Source organism: Impatiens glandulifera, chromosome 5 (assembly GCF_907164915.1).
Source record: "Impatiens glandulifera chromosome 5, dImpGla2.1, whole genome shotgun sequence".
NCBI classification, from domain to species: Eukaryota; Viridiplantae; Streptophyta; class Magnoliopsida; order Ericales; family Balsaminaceae; genus Impatiens; species Impatiens glandulifera.
In genome coordinates, this window is record NC_061866.1 from 50,248,450 (window position 1) to 50,267,757 (window position 19,308).

Sequence of the window (19,308 nt, forward strand, 5' to 3'; positions counted from 1 at the left end):
TTGTTAGAAAAACTTCATTTCTTAGCTTGAATTCCAAATTAAAAAAATAAATGATAATTTTTATTTGAAAATATTTCATCTAATTTAATTGCATATTTTATATCAAATAAAAACAAAATCATTATCACTTTTTATTTTGAACAATTTTTAAAAATAATAGTTTTTAAACCGTCTTAATAAATGACAGATTTTATTTATTTATTTTTTATTTTGAGAGGAAAATAATATATATATATATATTTTTTTTTGTTAGGTTACAAACATATTATTGTGGCACTAACTATATATTTATATCCAAATAATTAGAATCAACATAAAACATTTTAGAAACAACCAATCACAATTCAGTATATGCAAAATGACTTTAATCGATTCTAAATCTAAATTTTATTTATAATTGTTTGACACTTTTAAATTCCATAAATGAATATCATTTTACTTTTAAAAATATTAATAATATTATTATTATTATAGGTCTAAGGTTGTAACCTAAAAGACGAAGCTTGAGAGTTGAGATTCACACCGCCTTAGTCACCGGCCGTCATCTCTCTCGGCCCTCCTTCTTCAAGTTCAATCGGAGATTCTCTGATCTTGAATTTCAGAGAAAAGTAAGAAAGAAAGAAAGAAGTTATGCAAATGAAGTTACTCAAGACTCTATATGGTCAGTTTTCTTCACTCCTCTCTTCTTCCTTTCACATACAACACTGAAATCTTCGACTCATTTCTTTATCATTTCTTCTCCAGGTCGTCATGATTCACTTCTTCGAGCCATCGGTGCTGGTGCTGGTGCTGGTCGCCGCAATTTTGCAGCCGCCTCCACGGAAGAGTACTTGAAGAGGAATTATGCTAAAAATATTTCAGAGTATAACAGTGTCATTGGCTCTATTAGTGCCCAACGAAGGTTTTGCATCTTTCATTCTCCATCTAATTTCGTTTATTGCGAAATTCCTCACTGAATTTGTTGTCCCCAGGCATTACCTGTTGAGGGATGTGTATGATGACTTGGTGCTGGATGGGGTTAAACCTGAGAGAGATACTTTCCATGGATTGATAATTGGAACAATGAGAGGTTCTCGATTGCAGGACGCCATCTTTTTCAGAGACGAAATGAAAGCCATGGGTTTGGTTCTAGATGTAAGTTTCACCATTTTTTTTTTTCTCTTTTTCTCTAACTGTCTGGATTAGCCATTGACATGTAAACCACTATGCAACTGTCTATTTGAACTCGTTATCAATCAATGTTTATACCGAATATCTAGGAATGTGAAGATTTTCCTGGATTGTGATTACTATTTCTTTTGAAAAAGGTCAACTAATGCTTCAAAGTGGATGCAACCGACCTTGTTGTTATTATGACTATGAATCACTTTTACATAGTTTCAGAAAAGACATGAATGCAAATGGATGCTTCCATTGCTGCTTCGCAAAATGTGTCATATATTGCAGATTATGCAAATTTAATTTCCTAATCCAATAATGTGCAATAGTTAATGTAACCATTGATGGTTATCCTAGTAGACCTAACTAACATGTTGATGCTTGAATTCTAGTGTCCTTTAGTTGTATATGTCAATACAAATCAAGTTTTTTCACCTTCTCATGAACCCTGTGTGATTTATTATTTCTGCTAGTGCAATTATTGGAGCAGATGCATATTATATATCTATATCTTCTGATCATAGCCCTAAAACTCATAGGTTTCTTTGTACAACTTTTTGATCTCGACCTGTGGAAAATGCAATAATTCTGAGCTGGCGATTCGGGTATGTATCCTACTATATTAGATAGTCTTGTTGCGTTTCCATTTTTCCACTTGTGAATAGGGCTGTACCTGAAGTTACTGTCTTGAAGATTTTGGAGGAAATGAAGAGATATGAAGTCAAACCTAATGGGCAAACTTATATTTGTCTACTAAGCACATGTGCTGCCTCGGGTCGACTAGATCGTGTGTACGTATGTGCATTTTATCTACATTCATTAAATTTTGGCATTTTTATTGTTTGCTTTCTTTGATTTAGGTGCTAGATGGTTAGGGGTTAAATAGTTGGTTAGGTCATATTTAGGTGTTTTTCATGTCTACTGTTGTTAATTTCTTACATTATTGCACCTATGGTGATATCGTTACTGTATCAAACAGCTGTTTAGGTCTTAAGTGGTACATATTTATATTTTAACATTATCGCACCAATGATGATAATGGTCTTTAGTTAACGAGAGTTCCATTGGATCTCATGGAGTAATCCATGGGCTTCTTACATGTCTCTCATTGTTATTTCATCTTTTCATGCAATGTTGGACAGTTAATAATATGTTCATGTCTCTTTTGGCTTATAACTTAATAATCTTCCTTTATCGTTAGTCTAAGCGTGTCATTTATTGAATACCTTTGCATTTGCTGGTACAGGCGTGCAATTGTTCGGGATATGACAGCAGCTGGACTTGGTTTGAATAAGTTCTGCTATGCAGGCCTCATAACTGCACATAAGAACAATATTCCCACGAATGATGATGCGGCTTCAAAAGTACATATTATTTTTCTAATGATGTTAACTTTGCCAATTTCATGTGAAGTGTAAACTAATCCACTTTCTCATGAACAGATAATTGAACTTGTGGAGCAGTCCAAGGGCTGGTCCTCTGTCGAAGCATCAAAAGACGCTGCTGAAAATCTTATGATGGGCATATCTGAGGAAGAGTTGTACAATCTTCCAACGGCAGAATATGTCTACAAGCGTGGTGGCTTCTTAAATAGGCAGTTAACTGTGTATCATGCTGCTTTTGTTGCTTGTGCGGACCTTAGGAACATAGAGGTTTGATCTTATACTGTTTCGTTCATACTTCATACTTGTGGACAATCTTTTGTTTTTTCCCTTGAAGTATTTATTTTGGCATCATCATCATCGTTGTTTGCTTTCAGATTTTGTAGTCCATTTTAGAATAAATATGCGCCCTGCAAAATCATATTCTAGGCAATGGAAACACTCCTATTTTTAGAATAAATATGATCCCATTGTTGTTTGCTTTCAATTTTTTTTATTTTAAAAGTTCTCATTTAATTTGATTGCCAGGCAATGGAAACACTCCTAGATATGCTTCAGAAGGATGGAAAAGCTCCTGACAACTTTATTCTGATGCAAATTATGAGGTAATGTTTCTAGCTTTGATTATCTTAGTGATGCAATCAAACAAACATATTTGATGTGGATACATATCACTGTAGCCATATGTATATCTCTCCATTATTTCTTATTTTGATAGAGGTAGTTGATGGGGGATGATATATGCATACTGGACTAGAATTCAAAAACACAAATGTTGTCGATGGGATGGGGGGGATATTTCCCGTCCTTGTTGACTTGGAGTGTTTATATTATTTTTGTCTTTCAGCACTTCATACTTTGATCAATTTCTTGTTTCTAGGAGATGATATTAGAGATAACACTCTGACAGCTTCTTGCCAAAAAAACATTATGTAGTGTGAATGAATTTTTAAATAAATGAGTACAGGTGCTATCTTCGGTGTGGAGACCTTGATCGTGGAAAGAAGACTTTTGATGACTACATGAATTCGGGTAAACCAGTTGCGGTGGAGCTATATGTGGTTAGTTCTGATATCTTTACTAATGATGTTTTTGAAGTATAATTATTCCCAAATCTACATTGTGCATGTATTAATAATGTCTTGCCATTTGACAACTAAATTGCTACGTGAAGTTACAATTAGATTCCAATTTCTTAATTAACTGTAATAGAATAATACTTTGTATATTTCTTGCATATCATGTATGAGTAAGGCCTTTGTTTGATGAAGGGTTATTTCGATTTACCCTTATCCCATCATCATTCAAATCATCAATTAAAATGTCATTCACTTTGAATTTTTGTAACATTTTAAATATTAAACACAAAAGATATTTTAGTCATTTAACCCAAATAATCCACTTTTTCAACAAAAAAAAAGTTTCAGTTTATTTTTTTTATAAAGAAAACCTACGTCATATAAGTTAGCTCTAAGATTTAGAATCACGTCATCTTTTCAATTCATGATCATGAAACTAATATTACCGAATATGAACAATTTTTTTTTCTTACCTATTCATTTTCATTTGTTTAGATTTTATACATATTTTCCAAATTTACTTTATACAATTGAAAATGTGTTATCAATATAAAAACTCTATATCAACAACTTGATGGTTTATTATGTACTTCGATGGTATAGTCACTTGCAGAGGGAGCTATGCTGGGCCACACTCCAAATGGAATGAAACTTGCTCTTGAAACTTTGGTATGCTTTTAAGGTTTTTAATGGTTTTATTTATAAATTGTTGTTCTGTTTATGGTTTATAAATGATATATGATTTTATTTTCATGTTCTTTTCAAAGGAAAACATGACTGCCAGGAACTTCTATTTGAGTCCCAAAATGGGAACTGATCTTCTTCTTCTAGCGGCTGGCGAAAAGGTTAAGTTACACATGCACATAGATTTACAGAGTTATCTTTTATCGAGATTTGGATGCTTTTCCGACTGCTCTACTTAAATGGGAACTTTGTTTTATGAGTCTTTTCTATAATCATCCCTGTAAGCATTGTTATTTATTTCAGGATGGTTATTATACCACCGCCAATTATATATGGGACCTGTTGCGATCTCGTAATGCCGTTCCTTCGTTTCCAGCTGTTGAAGCATATTACAAAGGCTTAAAAGTGAGTATCCTGTTCCCTACCTAAATTAGGGCTTGAAGTGTGAATAATATTATGTGATTTTCTATACAGATTTATTTTAATTAATAGAAATAATATTATTTCATAAAATGTGGCCAATATCATTAAAACAATAGAAATGGATATAGAGTAAGACTTAGAAGGAGGGAACATACATTGTTGTAGAGGTTTAAACATCCAATAATATAGAGGACCAAGAGCATTAGATTTTTCAACAATTGTAAATGAAAAAAAAGTTTCAAATACATAAATCAAACTTGACCTAAACACATATTGAATTGGTAACTACTTAGAATGATATTATCTAAATGTTAATTGTATGTTTACTTTTATTAATACATTATATGAAAAAGTGAGATTATTTTCGGTTGATATGTTTTCTACATTCAAATAACTAATATAAGCAAGTAAAGTAACATAAAAATGACCATTTTCACTGACTAATTTGTTTGTACTTTATTTATTTATTTGTTTAAGATCCAATATTAACAAATTGATAACTTTTTACATTTTGAGCCTATTTACCATTCAACCAACAACAGCATTGCGAATGAAGATATGAAAATTATCTAATGTTGTCTCTGTTTATGTGTATCTAATGAAGAGATAAATCCATTTGATTGTTTTGGGATATGAATTGTTTCTCCAGGAACGTGATATACCTGCTGAAGACGAAAGAATAATACATGTTACTAAAACATGGGAGGATTTACGCAGAAGATTTGGTCCAGGACGATTTTAGCTTTCTGAAGACAGATTGCTCAGCCTCAGCTTTAGCCTTATTGATTGACCAATCATGTCTCTTTTGATAAACAGATTTAATTCATCCGGTTCCATGTCACACAATCAAATGTTTTATATTTTTCTACAAAAATAATAGTTTCTAGACACAGTCAAATGTTGACAGACTGTCCTGAGAATTGAGTAGAAGTTGCTCCACTTATTGTGTTTCCTGAGAATGGTATTTTATTTAAACTAAATTGTTTCCAAATAGTGCATAAAATGCTTAGAAATTTATTATATTTATGTTATCGTTGCTTAAGACGTCAAAGATCTTGGATTCGATTTTCAGGACCATTTAATCCGAGATGGGGGTATTCCAAAATTCAGAAATGGCAAACAATAACCAAGAGATGTTTTGTTCTGTTAAAGATACTATATTATAACATTGCACAAGTTAGTGATAGACAACATACATAGAAATACAATCTGGAAAAAAAGAAGAAAGAATATGGAGTGAGATTTCATGGAATCCAAGTTTAATGCAAAGTCATATTTGTCATCAAGATATGAAACAAATTACAATGTTCCCCCAGCTCAAATTATAAACAACCAGTAAGTAGTAGTAGTAGATCAACTAGAAGACATCAAATATTCAGTCAGACAGTTAATCAAGTCACAACAAATATCCCAATCTGTTTTCAAGACAGATTCCACAATTGAACAACTTAATAATAATACACAAGATTATCCACAACAATCAATGGAAAATGTCACCTTCAGTTTTCATATACATCATATTCTTCATCCACAACATCCACCTCCCTGTGTGATCACTCCTTCTCTTGTCCCCGAAGGACCTTGAGGCCTTCCATATCCAACCTTAATCCCAGATGACTGCAATAATTTACCCATAATAATCATCAAGATTCATATCATTCAAACAACTTCAAACGCTCTCAATGATTCATCATTATTTACCTCATTCGACACATCAAATACTCCTTCCTGAATCTTTTGGAGGATCTTCGCAGCAGTTTTTATAAAGGCCTGTGAAAGACACAACATATAATTCGTTAAACCTTCCTTTCAAGTTTCGGTTGGATTTGCATTTCTCACCTCCTCCACATTTTGCGCAGTTCTGGCGGATGCTTCCAAGAATAAGAGACCGTTCTCTTTTGCAAATTGTTCCCCTTCCTCCTTGCTAACAGCCCTTCGATGTGCAAGATCGCTTTTGTTCCCTACTAGCATTATTGTCATGTTGGGGTTCGCATGTTGCCGGGCATCTTCAAGCCAACTTGCAAGATGATTAAACGTCTCTCTCCTGCATTGAAAAGAGAACATTTTATCAAATTTGAGCCTTTTTTTTATGTAATCTACATTTAGTAACAAATTTTTCAAAGGTCTTAGATTCGATTCCCACTAAAAAGCGCTTCAAGTAGAAGTGGGGCTAGCTAAATTCCCAAACTCAATCTAATATCTAATAGCTTGAAAATGTGATTTACAAAAATAAAATCTGAAACACAATCTAAATCTTTTACAACTTTTTCAATCATTTTACACTACTAAAATTTATAACAAAATGCAAACAGAACTAGGTTTCACATTGTTAATTATCGAAAGTGATTATGATTGTTGAACATGTACAAATAAATATACATACCTGGTAATGTCATAAACTAAAAGTGCCCCAGCCGCCCCTCTGTAATATGATCTTGTAATGGATCTAAAAGATTCTTGTCCAGCCTGGTAAATAAATATTAGAGCAGCAAATGTAAGTTAGGTTAAAACTAAGAAAGGAGGACTATTATAATTAACATGAATAATGAAAAATCATCATGTTGATAACTGTGGTAAACTAAAACCTAAATTAGGTTAGGCATATGAAGAACAATCATAAAATTAACAATGATCTCAGGATTAATTGATCAAAAGCATGTTTGATTTGATATGATTTGATTTGAATTGGGTTTGTTTATGATGAAATAAATAAACAGTAGCATGGTGTTAGTTAAGAGTAGAAGGAAATGAAAGAGGTGATTTATTTACAGTATCCCAAATCTGAAGCTTGATAGGTCTTGCATCAATAGTGAGCATACGAGCACCAAATTCGACTCCAATAGTAAGATCGTGGACAGGTTGGAACCTCTTGTCGGTAAATTGCAAGAGAAGACATGATTTTCCGACGCCTGAAATGGAAAGTTTTATTTTTAGTCGTGAGGCAGGTGGTAACAGAAGAAGAAGAAGAAGAAAGAAGTGTAATTAACCTGTATCGCCGATGATTATGTACTTGAAAAGGTAGTCGTAAGACATGCCGGCGACAGCGTCCTCTGTATGTAACGACGGCGACGGAGACGGCGGTAAAATGATTGAAAACGATGAGAGAGAGAATATGGAAGAATGAAGAAGAAGTATGAAGAGATTTAAAAGACGTGATGAAGACCCACGAATATAGATAGAGCCAAGCTTAAGGCTTAGTTTGATTCTATCTTAAGTTTTATATATTATTACTTTATATGCGTCATACTCATCCTCTCTAACCTCTATTTTTTATTTGTTTTCTTTCTCCAAATATTATTAATAATATATGACCCAATTTGAAAATGCCATTTACATAGATAGATATATATATATTTAATTAATATTTTGTTAAGATAAACATATTTATTCATTATATATTAACAAATTTGATAATATTTATCAATCCAAATTTAATTTCACTCAACTTTAAATAATTCTAAACAAATCTATATAATAAAACAAAATAGGTTTACAATAATAATAATAGATTAAACATTATATAAAACTAAGATAATAGGTCTTTAAATTCTAAAATTTGAAAAATGAGGTGAAGATAATAAAGTTGAGTTGTATATTATAAAATATGGTAGGAGAAGTGTCGTTTGACGAAGTGAAAGTAAGTCTCGAGATGAGAGGTTGATTGTGAATTGGTAGATAAATGTGGAATGAGATGTATATTTAGCAAAATGATGATAAAAATGTAGATTTGTATATCATAAAATATGTGAGAAAATGGTTGTTTGACAAAATAAAAGTAAAATTTCAAGATGAGAGGTCGACTGTGATTAATGGATAAATATGGAATGAGATCATTTTTTATTAGTCGAAGTGAAATTAAGTAAAGAAATGAGAGGTCGATTGAAAAAAAAAATGATATTGGTGGTTAAAATATACGAAAAAATTAGTTGTTTGACCGAAGTGAAAGTTGAAGTTACGAGATGAAAAGTTCGATTAACTTGATAGATAAATGTGGAATAAGATAGTTGATCAATCGAAGTGCTTTAAGATCACGAGAGAGCATTGGTGGGATAAAGTGAGGGTAAAAAACAGATTGGTAATGTTTAAAATTTTTATTCAAAGAGAAAGTGTAAGATCACGAGATGAGAAGTCAATTAAAAAAAAATATGTGAGAAAATGAGTTGTTTGACTGAAGTGAATAAAATATAAAATAAGAATGTTATATTATTTATTCTAATATATCATTAGTGATTTATTAAAAATTCTAAACATTAAAATTATTTTGTTTATATTTAATCTGTGTGCATCCAACAAATTTGTAATCTTTTGTTAGTTAAAGTATCATTTTAATAATTTTCCTAAAAGACTAGAGATATAATCTATTTTTATTTTAGACTTGTTTGTTACCAACTAGCAATATCTTGTTTTTTAATTAATAAAAAACAATTTGAATATTGACTATTCAATTCTTCAGGTTCCTTGTTCTACTATATCACCAATAGAAAATCTGATTTAGTTCTATCTTATTATTTACTTCAATATAATATTTAATATTTGAGTATAATATTAGTAAAAAATAAAGTTATTATCACACAACTCTAACCCATGTCTATTTAACTGCTTTCACTTTGACACAACCACCACCACCGTAATTACATAAAAGAAAGGGTTAAAATATAAAGTAAAAAAAAAACTCTGCAAATTATTTTGTTTCAAATACTTTTGTTAATATTCATGTTTTATTATAACTATTGTTATGTCATTATATAATTATAGCTCAAACATAGTCCACTTATATACAACTCAATCATTTATTTATATATAATTTAACACAAAAAAATATTAATGAATAAATTAATTGACTACTTTTTGTCCAAAGCCAGAAGACTCAAGAAACAGTTTCCAAATGGGGGATAATATAATCAAATTAGAAGATGAATAAAAAAACAGGCAAAATTAACAAATATTCTTCGCTTTCTATAATATTTCTTTTGCTAAAAGGCAAGTATGTTACAAAAGAATAAATTTCAAGAATGCATGCATGAAGATAGTAACTAGGGACATACAGTTTTCCAGAAGAAAAAAAAAAGACAAACATGTTTTACATTCTACAAACAAAATTATTATTCACCTTTATGCCTGTGATTTAGATGCTATGAAACCTCAAAAAAAGAATAAAAAAATCCTTTTCATCTGAGTCAATGTTTAATAGAGAGTTAGTTCGAAGCTCTCATCTGGCTGTTGGCTGCAATGAAAGCTTCTTCGCATTTTCCACAGCTTGAACATAGTAATACAATCTCCACAGTGTCGCATCATCCTGTAAAAAACCCACATCCAATATCATATATTAATTAAGGTGTTCTTTTTGAGAATCGAGAATAAGAACTACTTAGTTAGGTTATCGACATTGCCTGTTCCTCCAAATCAACATCGATCTCATCATCAATTTGATATTTTCTGGAAGTTGGCTGCTTTCTGTATTCGATTATTTCCACAACGTGATCCAAATTTCTCGAAGGTAGATTTTGAATGAGATTTCGAAGTTCTTGTTTCTCAGTAATTGTCACTTTTCTGCACATATCAAACCAAATTTAAGAAATATTTTTTTTACCAAAACTTGAACGAACAAATTAGAGAGAACGCATGCACGCACCTGCAACAGGAGAGCACCATATCGAGAAGACCTTCCAGCTTCTTCCCCATGCTCCCAAGCTAGGAAAGAAATGACAATTTGACATAATCAAAATACAATAATGTTCATTTCAAAGTTCACTAAACAAAATAAAACATGTCAAGAATGTGTTTACTGTTTCGGATAGTTCATCAGAATAAAACGACACCGTATCCTCAACTTTTGCCGGATATTTCTCAATTAAATACATCAAATCATCATCAACCTGCATTTTTACTCATAATGTAAGGCGCATCAAGTAAGTCAGCAAATTGGAATATATATATATATATATATTTTTTAATTCTTTTTATTTTTACCTCTCCCAATTCATTGCCAGTCCTCCTTACATCTTGCTCCAACAACAGGTCCTTGCTATTCCCTTCTTTTGTAGCTACTTCCTTCTGCTCACATGTATTACATAATGACTGAAAAAGAATCATAAAACTATCAGAATGGTTTGTTTCATTTGGAAAACCTTCTTGATGAGCCTATTTGGTTTATATTTTTGTCAATACAAAAAATCTAAAATCTTTGATCCATACAAAATTACTGAAGCACAATCAAAAGATTTGGTAACTTTTCATACACTTTTCACCAAATGAAGTTTGGTCTAATTCAATAAGAGGATGTGACTCTACTAGTTTCCAAATAGGCTCAAATTATGTCGGATCATCCATGTGTATCCATCCAAATGGGATCACATTTCGTAAGAGGATGTAATCTAAAACAAATTAAAAATTCATTGGATCCACGTTAGGAAACAAAGGTGTTACCAAATAGGGGCAAACATCAACAGTTAAAGCAAATGTGAATGAGAGCAGTAGCCCACCTTAAGACTCCTCTCCGGATCACTACTCACTTTAGAGGTTACCATAGTGTGGCAACGAGAACATCTCTTCCCCAAATCCTCTGATTTTTCAGTTTCTGAGGAATCCACATTCTTTCCATCACGAACAGAGCCCTGCATACAAATTGTTTTCATTATATTTTAAATTTACTATTGCTTGCCAGAACCATTCATTGTCTGCACAGAAGTCAATAAAATGGAAGATGGAGAAGAGGAACCACCACAAAAGTTATTCAATTCCTCACTGTGGATGATTTCCCTCCCCCCACCCCCCAAAAGATGTTAAAGAAGCCTGAGCGATTTTAAGGGGTGAGTAGTACACTAGTACTTAGGGATTAAATTACTAATGATAAACCTTTAGTGGGTGAACCTAAGTAACACGGATACTCTGAAAAAAAATAAAAATTGGAGTATCCTATACAGATAGGATTCGGCAAAACGGGTATCAGATACGGCAAAATAGGTATCGTTTACTTTGTGTAGGGTTGACCAATCAGATACATTTTGGACACGTTTTGGTGAATTTTTCATAAAAATAAAAATGTTTTAAAATCAAACTGAAATTATTAGAATTTTGAGGGACTAAACTAAAATTACTAAAATAAAACAAATTAACCCCAAGACCTAATACTTCATAATTTCTCTTACCCGTTCCTATTTGCCTTATTTTTTTAACTGCCTTCATCCCCAAATGTCCAAGCTCGACAGCCGCCGCCCAAACTCGACAGCCGCCGGATACGGTATGAATGATGAATATGAGTTTCTATATCTATTTATGTTAATACTAAATTTATTTAAATGTTATACATATATTATTTTATAGTTTTTAATAATTTGCGTATCCTAAACGTATCGTATTCTATATTTTCAGAATTTTCAGTATCGCCGTATCCATATTGTATTGGATAAGATACCCATATCAGCATCCGTGCAACATAGGTGAACACATTAGAGATGGAATTTCATATATAAAGATTAGCTAACAAAGAAGATCCTGGAAGAAGAACAAAGCAATATGTTGTTTTTCATCAAACATTGCACACATCTTCAGCACAAGGTTGGTTATTCAGGGAAGCATTAATTACAGGGTTTTTTTTGGGCAAGGCTGTTGATTTATTTATTTATTTATTAGACTTGCGGCCTGCTAAAGAGGGAAACATTGTAATTCATTGTGTGTTTCAGGATTTGTTTTAGTCAAGTTGATGATTTTCCTTCATTGAGGACAATGGTATTTTTATGGGGGAGAATCAATAGAAGGTTATGGTATTTTTAATGGACTGAAAATTGTAATTGGGTTAGTTATGGACCTAGTCCAAGAAAGTTAAGATGATTAGTAAGATAGATACTATTAGTATAAATAGTAGAAGGTTAGTATTGCAAAGGTGAGGAATAAATGTGGAGTCTCCTTTTGTCATCTACTTCTGGAGTCCTCCTATACATTTTTCTATCTCAATTCGAGTAACTATTTGTATCAGATTCATGAACATCATAATTATTTACAAATTAACTATTCATTTGATTATACTAGATAATCATACTCTGTTTCAAATTTCAAATAATTTGAGGATAATAAGTACTAACCTCTCTACTAACATCACATTTTTTTGCAGTGCCATTGCTAGTTATGCTTACAGAAGAAGACAAAGATGATTGCTTAAGCTTTTTGTTTGGAGAATTCCTTGCATCATCTTGGGAAGCTTCTGCAACAAAGTTACTTGGTATGTCTTTACGAGATTGCATGTGCTTCCTTATCCTGTGTATAGAATGAACAGGGTCTAGCATCTGCAGTAGAAATGTAGAATACAAAGTAAGGGTTGGTAATAAAATCAGCCTGCCAGAAACAAAGAAGTATTTTCTTCAAAAATAGCTGTGACAAACCATTGTATTGACATATCAAAGAGAACTCAGATGCTGATTTATCATAAGAAACATAATATATAGTCTTAACAAAAAAGAGCTCTATGAACAACAAACCTGATCAACCTCTTTTGATAGTCTAAGCACAGTTTGTCTTAGTAATGGCTGCAATCTGGATTTCTTGAAATCGGTAAGCCCATTTCCAAAAGGATTACCAAATAAAGGGTTTGGAGCAGTATTTGAACTATTTGATTCAGAGGGTTGAGGTGCAATGGGAAGTAAGATATCTTTGGATAAAAGTTCTGTTATTTGACTAGTATAGAATGAAACATAATCTGGCCCTTCTTCGTTGTCCTCAGATGATGTGCTCAAATCCTTGGATGTTCCTTGTGACATTATGGAGGAAATCAATCACACGAATTCCTGCAGGTTAAAAATTAAAAATTGATCTAATCAGCGGATAATCTCATCAAACCATGATTCCTAAGTGTTTTTTGAGTTGAGAATCAAAATAAAAGGCTTCTGCTAGTGTCGTTTCTTTCTCGTGTTTCAACATGCAAACATAATCTCACTTAACCTACATTGATATCATCGTCTTTGTCTTTTTCAATTAAACTAAATGAACACACATAATTTATAGCAAACAAAAACTTCAATAGCGCGTTGTTAAAGCTCGGAAGAAGTAAAAAAAAGGGTTGGAATGCGAGTGATCTATCGATCGATCGATCGATTGATGAATTGAAATGGAGATGAACATAAGTAACAGTAATGGTGACAAAGTAACAATTCTAGGGTTTATATTTTTTTTACCTTGTCTCTGCCGCAGCAGCTGAAGTTACAGACAGACCTTTGCAAGTAGGTTTTACCCAATGTCTACAACAGAGAAAATATTATTATTGGGGTTTAGAAATTTCCAGAGACCGACATTAAATTATTTATTACAAATTTTAATAATATAATATATATATATATATATATATATATATATATATATATATATATATATATATATATATATATATATATATATATATATATATATATATATATATATATATATAGCATAAGTAAATGGAACGAAATTAACCCTAAAATAAGACAATTTTTTTTAATTAATACAAAATTATTTTAACCAAACAATTTAATCATCTTCTTAATATTAAAATTAAATTTACACTAACTAAATAAGTTAAAATATCAATAATATTGGATATCACTACTACTATTAAATTAAAACCGTATTAAATATTTCAAGTAAGAGTTTATGTTTAAAAATTAAAAATCACTTCATCAATTTGTACTAAACATGATTATAGAGTAATTTTGTGTGACTTGTATACTTTTATAAATAAAAACTTGAATTTATGTGATCAATCTAGCAAAAATTTAGGTCATTATTAAATAAGAATGAAGTATTCTCTATGATGTAGACATTATTAAGATAAGCTCAACATATATTTGGTTACTTTATTTTAGTTAATATTTAGTAAATAATTAAATATAACTAATCTTGTTTTTACTTAATATAATTATTGATTTACCATTAATGTCAATACACCTTTTAGAGGGGTGACGGTCACGGTGAACTCGTTCTCGTTTAGAGAAATTTCTAACAATCGATTCAATTTTTCGTGGGGTAACTAATGTCTTCAAGAAAATTCTTTCACGTAGTTGTTCTAATCATCGGTCTATCTTGATTGAGCGTACGTAGGTTGGTTACAAAGACTTGTTATCATTTTAGGTTTGATAATAAATAGTTGATTAGACTAGATTTCTTTTCTATGTTGCAAACTTGATGGGAGAATCAAGTGATACTTTATGATATTAGATAAATGTTATAGATGGGCTGAAAAGGTACATGAGTTGTTGAATTATGAGATTAGCTAGATCTCGACATTTGATTAGTGATTTGCTCCTTCTTTGTAAGGAAGAGGGAGTTGGAGCGTTGTTTATGAGAGTGAGACAACTAATTTTGCAAATATTATCCAATTTTATAAGAATTTGTTTCTCGAATCGTTTATCGATAGGCCAAAGTTAGACGACATAAACTTTAGAGCTATTGCCTATTAGTTCTGAGTAGAAAGGTCTTCTTGACACACATTTTACGGTTAAGGTTGTAGGTTGCAATGGTTTCACATTTGTTTTCTTAAAAAAAGCATGGACTTTCCTTAAAAGAGATGTTATGACGGCTAATGAACACTTTTATCGTTTCTCATTTTTTTTGACAAAAGTTGGAACTACATTAATTATTTTCACCCGTAAGACTTCTAGAATTATAGACCTAAAAATTTTTAGGCCTATAAGTTTAGTCAAGTCTTTTTATAAATTTATTTCGAAATATTTTACAAACATGTTGTGTAGTGTTAGATACGATTATATTGGTCAACCAAATGACGTTTATTAAGGCGCGTTAAATCTTTGATGCGGCGTTGAGTGCCAATGAGTGAAGTGGTTGAGCTAATTCTAATGGTGTTTAATGCGCTTTCATAAGACTATATATTAAAAAAATTTATGATTATGTTAACTAAGATTTTCTCTTTGATGTTATGATTAATGTAGAAATATGTGATAAATAGATCCAGAGGATAGAGCTTTACACTCTTACGGTTAAATTTGTTATCATTGTGAATGGTAGTTATCAAGACTTTTTTTGAGAGTTTGAGGGGATTAGGTAAGAAGACCCGTTATCCCATTTTTATTTGTCATTGTCATGGAAACTCTTTCTAAGATGATGATCTTCGTTGAAAATAACAGACTTATCCATGGGGTTGATTGCGGATCGATGAGGGTTTCGTTTTCCATTTCTCACTTGTTTTTTTGTTGATCATACGTTTTGTATGATTTAGGTTACTCGTATAAATTTCAAGCATCTTCGTGATATTTTGTGGTTATTTGATATTTGCTCGGGGCTTCGTATTAATCTTGAAAAATCTGACATCTATTCTCTAATTATGTGTCGGCTAGGATAATATCTCGTTTCACAGGTATTTTGAGTTTTGACATTGGATGTTTTCCGACCACCAGGGACAGATCTATGTAGGGGCTCGGCCCGCCCCGAAAAAATAAATATTTTTTTTACGGTTAAAATTTTACATTACCTCCCAATTTTAAAAAATAATTCAATAGAATTCACTATTTTATTTATTTAATTATTAAAAAAATGGTAAAATTTACCTTTATTTACTCGTTATATACAAAATTTTATCGTTATTTATTTAAGCCCACCATATTTTTTTTAAGCACACCCCACCACCGAATCTTGGGTCCGTCCCTGCCGGCCACGTAGCTTGGTCTTTCACTAGGTGCAAAAGTTAATTCTAAAATCTCTTGGGATCCGATTATCTCTAAGAATGATAGAAAATTCCTTATATGGAAAAGTAAGTTGCTCTCTAATTAGGGTAGTATGATTCTCATCAAGAGCACGTTGTAATCTATGAATAATACTTTATGTCATTATTTGTTAATCCTAAAAGCGTGACACTGAAAATGAAGAGGTTGATGTATAATTTTTATGGGGGTCCTCTAAGTCTTTGTTTTCACATCTTATTAGTTGGGACAAAGTGAAATGCCCAAAGTTGAAGGAGGTTTGAGTTTTCGTGACCTATGTGTTTTTAATAACACTTTATTATCAAAGTGATGTGGTCGTTTTATTACGAAATAGGAAAGTCTCTGGGTTAATATGATTATAAACAAATATGGGTTGGATTGGTCTAATTAGTTCACAAAAATATTCAATTGTCATTTAGGATGTAGCATATATATCAACATATGAAGTGACATATCAATAATGTGAAAAAAGTTACCGTGAACATTCTTTGTTTACCGTGGAAGGTTCACCAATCCAATTTTGGAAGGATGCAAGGTCGACCCTTGATAAGGCAACCTAGACAGTTGCATAGGCCCCCAATTTTTCAAGTATTATTAATTATATATTATATTATTAACTTTTTTTTTCTTTTTTTTTTCTCTTTTCATATTAAATATATATTATACAATATATATATATATATATAACATTTTTATCTCATTTTTTAAGTGTTTCCGATGAACCGGGATGTAATGCAATTGAGGGATTTGAATAATTTTTATGTGGTGCAATTGAGGGATTTGAATAATTTTTATGTGGGACACTATTATTTTCTTTCTTTTATAGAGTTGTTCTAATTGAGTTATGTTGAGTGAAATTATGCGAGTTTTGGGTTCCCACTAAGATATTTTTTTTCGGGTGGAGTTCGATCCACGATAATATTATAACTGAATATATATATGCGCAAGGGCTTATCTTAGTTAGTCAATTTCATTTGTGTTTTAAGTAGGTGGAGACAACCACTCATCTTCTTTTACATTGTAAGGATGTTGCTGGTATTTGAAGTCTTCTTTGGAGCATTACTAGTATTCACTAGGTTATGTCGGGAACCATTGATGCGTGTTGAGACGTGAATTGAGGCGGCTAGGTTTGCGGGTTTGAGACAATGGAACTATATTCCTATTATTTTCTGGTGAATAATTTGGTTTGAGTGAAATCGTAAAATTTTCAACAATCTCAAACGACCGTTAAAGATCATTCACACATCTTGAGCACTCAATAATTTTTAATATATTTGATTGATTTTATCTATAAAAGTGTTATATTTTTGTCGTTGTATTTAAACGATAATATCATTGGAAGATTTTCACACACGTTAATTTTTAATATATTTGATTAATTTTTTTATCTACACAAATGTTATATTTTTTTTTTTTTTTGTGCACGTTCATATATATATATATATTCTTTACAAGATTTTAACAACCTTAATAAATATTTCTATAACATAACATAAATTATAATGAATTAAAAAAATAATAATAATAATTTTTTCAACTAGTCATGCACTCCAAACTTTTGAAATCTTTATTTACATGAATCGATATATACATGACAAGCTAATTAAGCCACAAATTAATTACTAACTATTTATAATCATTTACAGTTATACCAAATTAATGTATATATTTTATATATTTATTAAATAAATAATAATTAAACATTATAATATATAATAGATTAATAATTCAAAATATATTCATTTTTAATATTTTAAAATATTATAAAAATTAATATTTTTATGTTGATCAATTAAATAGTGTAATTACAACTTGAATAATAATTTATTTAAAATAATCCTAAATAATTAATTCACAATTAACCAAAGTTTGTTTACAAATATTAATACGTACATCATCATATTATTTATCAATTAAACTATAAAATATTGCTAGCCTTATTTTTCTTAATAAAGTTTAAATACTAAATATAAAAAAATAGTAACTTAATTCATCCAAAAACAATTTATTTTATGAAAATTAATTTTTAATTTTTTATAAATTACAGAAAATCAAACTAGTCCGAGCCTTAAAGCCACGAACTTGGATTTTCACTTTCCATAAAGTATATACATGCAATTTAATTTCGTCCTCGAACAATCTACTTTTGCCCGATTTGTTAATTTACTTTATTTTTTTGCCAGGTATAATATATATATATATATATATATATATATATATATATATATATATTAAATTGAAATAAATCACCTCAAACAATCCTTATAGTTTTTGTTTTTTTTAAAGGTAACATATTATGGAAATGATGTAACATATAAATTTCACACTGTTCAGTAGGTGTATTGTATGTTATAAGAGGCGATCTATGCAGGGCCACCCTCGGGTGGGATGGAATTTTTTTTAATAATAAATAAATTTTTTTTACAATACAAATCTGAAATTACACCCTAATTTCTTAATTTTCTTAATTTAATATACTATTTTTTTTTATCTAATTTTAAAAAATATATTAAACTTACTTTTATAGACTCTTGTTTTATCCATAATTTTCTCGTTATTTTTAAAATTTCATCCCAATTTGAATTTATGGATCCGTCTCTACACGTCATTAACGACCACACGATGAGATGAATCTCTTCGGACTTAAACAATTTTTTTATTATTGCACGATAATTGCAAAAATTGCATTTATGGTCGAAAAATCTAACAATTACAAAATAATATCTATAATTGAGGGCAATCGAAAACCACAAAATAAAGCGTCAAATATAATGTGGTAGGCTGCATATGAAGGAATATTTAGAGAATAATGTTGAAAGAAAGGAAGATTTGAATGAAATGGTGTGTGGATTCTCGTAGGTTGTGAAGGTGGTCGGTCGGTCGGCCGGTCACTTGTTG

The 19,308-nt window shown here is 30.8% G+C and overlaps 3 protein-coding genes across 3 annotated transcripts; 1 reads left to right on the forward strand and 2 right to left on the reverse strand.

The window, feature by feature from the left end:
- The first annotated feature begins 489 nt into the window (after window positions 1-489).
- Window positions 490-5,726, forward strand: LOC124937936 (pentatricopeptide repeat-containing protein At4g35850, mitochondrial). Its single transcript, XM_047478273.1, has 13 exons — window positions 490-661; window positions 745-901; window positions 972-1,134; window positions 1,698-1,763; window positions 1,852-1,949; window positions 2,405-2,522; window positions 2,601-2,810; window positions 3,069-3,145; window positions 3,508-3,601; window positions 4,223-4,288; window positions 4,387-4,464; window positions 4,607-4,708; window positions 5,376-5,726. The coding sequence occupies exons 1-13, from the start codon at window positions 631-633 to the stop codon at window positions 5,466-5,468; spliced, it is 1,353 nt and encodes a 450-aa protein (XP_047334229.1). The 5' UTR covers window positions 490-630; the 3' UTR covers window positions 5,469-5,726.
- Window positions 5,727-6,048: 322 nt separating this feature from the next.
- On the reverse strand, window positions 6,049-7,873 carry LOC124938411 (ras-related protein RABB1b). Its single transcript, XM_047478846.1, has 6 exons — window positions 7,714-7,873; window positions 7,496-7,635; window positions 7,110-7,192; window positions 6,566-6,770; window positions 6,428-6,496; window positions 6,049-6,343 (listed from the first exon to the last, which is right to left on the reverse strand). The coding sequence occupies exons 1-6, from the start codon at window positions 7,757-7,759 to the stop codon at window positions 6,251-6,253; spliced, it is 636 nt and encodes a 211-aa protein (XP_047334802.1). The 5' UTR covers window positions 7,760-7,873; the 3' UTR covers window positions 6,049-6,250.
- A 1,788-nt stretch (window positions 7,874-9,661) lies between these two features.
- Window positions 9,662-13,975, reverse strand: LOC124940083. Its single transcript, XM_047480565.1, has 9 exons — window positions 13,894-13,975; window positions 13,201-13,506; window positions 12,808-13,008; window positions 11,209-11,340; window positions 10,697-10,804; window positions 10,513-10,602; window positions 10,359-10,417; window positions 10,117-10,276; window positions 9,662-10,022 (listed from the first exon to the last, which is right to left on the reverse strand). Exons 2-9 carry the CDS (start codon window positions 13,477-13,479, stop codon window positions 9,936-9,938), a joined length of 1,116 nt encoding a protein of 371 aa, XP_047336521.1. The 5' UTR covers window positions 13,480-13,506; window positions 13,894-13,975; the 3' UTR covers window positions 9,662-9,935.
- Window positions 13,976-19,308: the final 5,333 nt, after the last annotated feature.